The 3,281-nt window shown below is 64.7% G+C and overlaps 2 protein-coding genes across 2 annotated transcripts in view; both read left to right on the forward strand.

The window, feature by feature from the left end:
- PITPNM2 (phosphatidylinositol transfer protein membrane associated 2) overlaps positions 1-3,281 on the forward strand; it is a 79,735-nt gene that overhangs the window by 8,678 nt on the left and 67,776 nt on the right. The window lies entirely within an intron of this gene.
- LOC106734940 (uncharacterized) overlaps positions 598-3,281 on the forward strand; it is a 3,865-nt gene continuing 1,181 nt past the window's right edge. Inside the window, exons 1-4 of the mRNA XM_014588065.1 lie at positions 598-914; positions 1,272-1,395; positions 1,578-1,823; positions 2,590-2,775. Coding sequence (XP_014443551.1) covers positions 598-914; positions 1,272-1,395; positions 1,578-1,823; positions 2,590-2,775 — 873 coding nt within the window. The remainder of the gene's footprint in view (positions 915-1,271; positions 1,396-1,577; positions 1,824-2,589; positions 2,776-3,281) is intronic.

Raw genomic sequence — 3,281 nt, forward strand, 5'->3', positions numbered from 1 at the left:
TCCCTAGGGCCTCATAAGAAGCCTGACAATGGCGGGGCGGAAGGGACTTCGTGGGGCGTGGGCTCGGGCGAGGCAATGGGACAGGATGGAGTCTTTGAGGGCTCTCCTGAAACAGGGCCCTCTGAAGTCAGGCTGCTATTGAGACTGCCGTCTGGGCTTGGGATGCCCAACTTCAGCCTCGTGAGAGGGAGCACTGAGCCCCCAGTGTGTGAGCCTGGGCCCGGCTCTGCCCCACACAGACCCTCTGAGCCGCTGCGGTCCCCCCAACAGGGCCGAGCTCAGTGGAAACGAACGACTTAGGGACCCGAACACACCGCGTCACCCTGCAGAGGGCAGGTGCTGTGTCTGGGAGGGGCCGGCGGGGCCGATGGCCACCTTAGCCTGCTTTCCAGCCTCACAGCAGCTGCCCACTCTGTGCCCTGGTGTCCCTACCTCGTCGCCATCGCGAGAGGAACTTTGCTCACCAGCCCCCGTGGCCTCTCTGAACATGGGCCTGTGCTCAGAGGGCAGAGGGGAGGGGAGAAAGCTGGACAGAAGGCCTTGTCCGGGTCCCCGCTAGGACTCCTGGTTTGCACAGCACAGTTGGTGCAAGTGCCCATGGAGCCTGGGGAGGACCAGAGGGCTGACGGTGTGTGCAGAGCACTCTCCACGCCGCTGCCCATGCCCGCTGTGAACAGGCCCAGTCAAGGCTGCGCAGACCGGGCAGCTCGGCCACGGCTGAAGCCCCTGCACCTGGCTCCCTCTGCCTGCCCAGCCCTGCTCATGGCGACTGGGGTCTCCTCTCCAGGGCTGGAAAGCAGGGGCTGGGCTGCTCCAGGCACCTCCTCAGATGGAGGAAGAACAGATGCAGACAACGGGTCGGGGGCCTTGTCTGATGCTCACACTGACACATCTTCCAGGGCCCAAGGGCACTGGTAATGTAGCTGAGTTAGAGGTGCCACCACCTGCATGGCCCTGGGCCTCTTGGGTATGTCTAGTCAAACCCCTTTACGTGTCTGGGAAACCGAGGCCGTGCAGGGCTGGGGCCTAGCCTGGCTCTCGGGCCTTGTTGCTGTGCTCACTGTGACTCCTATCTGCAGCCTGCTGGCTGTCAGGGCCTGGTTCCTGCTCCCACAGGGGTGGGGGCTGGGGCAGGGTCAGCCCCATGAGCAGTGAGTGGAGCTGGGCTAGGGCCAGGGCACGGCGACCTCTCACCCCAACAATGCCAGGAGGACAGGAGTGGAGTCTCAGGGTTCCACCTGCCACTGGGGCTCCGCCCATTACCCGGCCAGGCCCATGGCCGCTCAGCAAGGTCTGCTGGTGGCGGTAGGGCCAGAGTACCAAGCCCACGGTGGCCGCTGCGACAGTTCCTGGCTGACTCTTCCTGGGGTGCCCGCGCTGAGTGCTCTGTGCAAGGTCAGGCAGCCACTCTGGGACAGAGTGTGGGTAACCTCATTTACCTGACAAATATTTGCCAGGTACCCTGCTTTATTGAGCAACTGCTCTTCCTGGGCCCTGGGGAAGCCACGTGGAGAGGCTCACGTCCAGACCTGAGGCAGACACACGGCTGCAGAGCCGTCTCTTACAGGCCGAGATAGGTCGCTGTGGGGGCGTCATGCCCACGGGCTGACACGCCTTCCAGGAGCAGGCTTCCCGAAGGCCTGAAGGATGAAGCTCTACCTGAGCACAGAGGATGCCATCACCCTGCCAGGCCCCCAGGAACACTGGCCGGTCTGGCAGAAACGGTGACAAGCCCTGCTGTGCTGCGTGACCTCGAGCCAGCCAGTCCTGTCTCTGCTCTCATCAGTGCCTGGAGGAGGTTGAACCAGGTTCCTGGGCCTCAGGTCTGGAGGGAGGGCCGGGGATCAGCTTTGAAACAAGCCCGCTAGGCATCTCTGAGGCAGCTCGTCCTGTGTTTGAGCGTGAGAAGTCGTGTGCTTGGAGCACAGAGCCCGATGCCATCCGGTCACAGCGGTCCTGACCAGGCCCCTGGGTGTGGCTGAGCTGGGGCAGGGGAGGTGCCAGAGTTTGCAAATGCCAGTGCCCTCAAGCTCCTGTGCTCTCTGGTGCCCCAGGGAAACCCGCGGTCTTGGTCCCAAAGCTCCAAACCCCCTGGCCAATTCCCTTTCCTTTATGAGCGGTTCTCCCAAACCTGGGACAGGCAGGGATGCGGTCAAACGTTAGAGCCAGGGCGGCTGGGCAAGCCTTCGTCAGGTCACACGTGGGCACTCTCCCGCAGGGAGCCGCAGTCTGGGTTAGTATGAAGGCCCCTTGCTACGGCAGTGCAGCACGGTCTGGGGGCTAGCCTGGCTGGAGCTGAGCAGGGCTGAGTTGAGGCCATCTGGGTTCCATGCTGGGGGCGGGGAGAATGAGGAGACTGGGGAGGGTTGGAGCACTCCCAGAGGGCGGCCACTGGCCCTCCAGTGTCCTAATACCCTGGGTGTGGCGGAGACTCGGCATGGCCCTTCCCAGCTCTGAGCCATTCCCCGCATCTGTAAGGAAACTTGGCCATCTGCAGGGCCGCAGAAGAGCCCGTAAGTGACTGTCCCCCGTTCCCGGCCTCACTCCCTCCTCTGCTGCCGGCCGGGGTCCCCTTCGCTCCCTCCGCAGGCGCTGGCTGTGCATGTACTCCGGGCAGGCCTGGTCCTGGGCTCCATCCTCGCACCAGCAGGCAGCCACCAGGGAGGACCAGAGCCCCGCTGTGTTCCCCGTGACGTGACCACCCCTCTCCCTGCTCCGGGTTCTTGGACGCTCTGCAGAGAGCCTTCTGGGTGGCCCTCGGACTCGGCCTCACAGGTTGGCTGGACAGCTGCCCTGGACTAGCACGTGGTCACGTGAGAATGGACAAAGGGCCCCCAGCTGCCGTGGGTGGCCGGCGCTGCCGAGGGCTGACCTGCAGGGGAGGCTCCGAGCAGGGCTCTGGAGGGGGCTGGGTTGTGAGGCCATGGTGGACAGTTTGCTCCAGGAGGGAGGCTCAGGTGCCCCATGCGTCCTGGGGCCTCCATCTCGCCCAGGGTTCGTGCGCGTCGTAAGCTGAGACCGGAGTTCAGTGACTTGCTCTGAGACAGAGCGGAGGCTGCTCGGGTCGGCACACCCAGCACTGCCTGGCGGTCTCCTGCTCCTTCGGTGGAATGGGGGTGTGCTCCCCTCCCGGCCCTCCCGGCCTGCTGTGGAGCTGAGCGCTCGCTCCCCGCCCTGTTGACACGGGCTGTCGCTGTGCTGGTTCTGTTGTGACCCGGTCAGCCTGGCAGGGAAGTGGCGGGCTGTGTGCAGAGCGTCCCGAAATAGCCCCGGGCTCCCGC

This window comes from Tupaia chinensis, unplaced genomic scaffold (assembly GCF_000334495.1).
Source record: "Tupaia chinensis unplaced genomic scaffold, TupChi_1.0 Scaffold000258_1, whole genome shotgun sequence".
NCBI classification, from domain to species: Eukaryota; Metazoa; Chordata; class Mammalia; order Scandentia; family Tupaiidae; genus Tupaia; species Tupaia belangeri.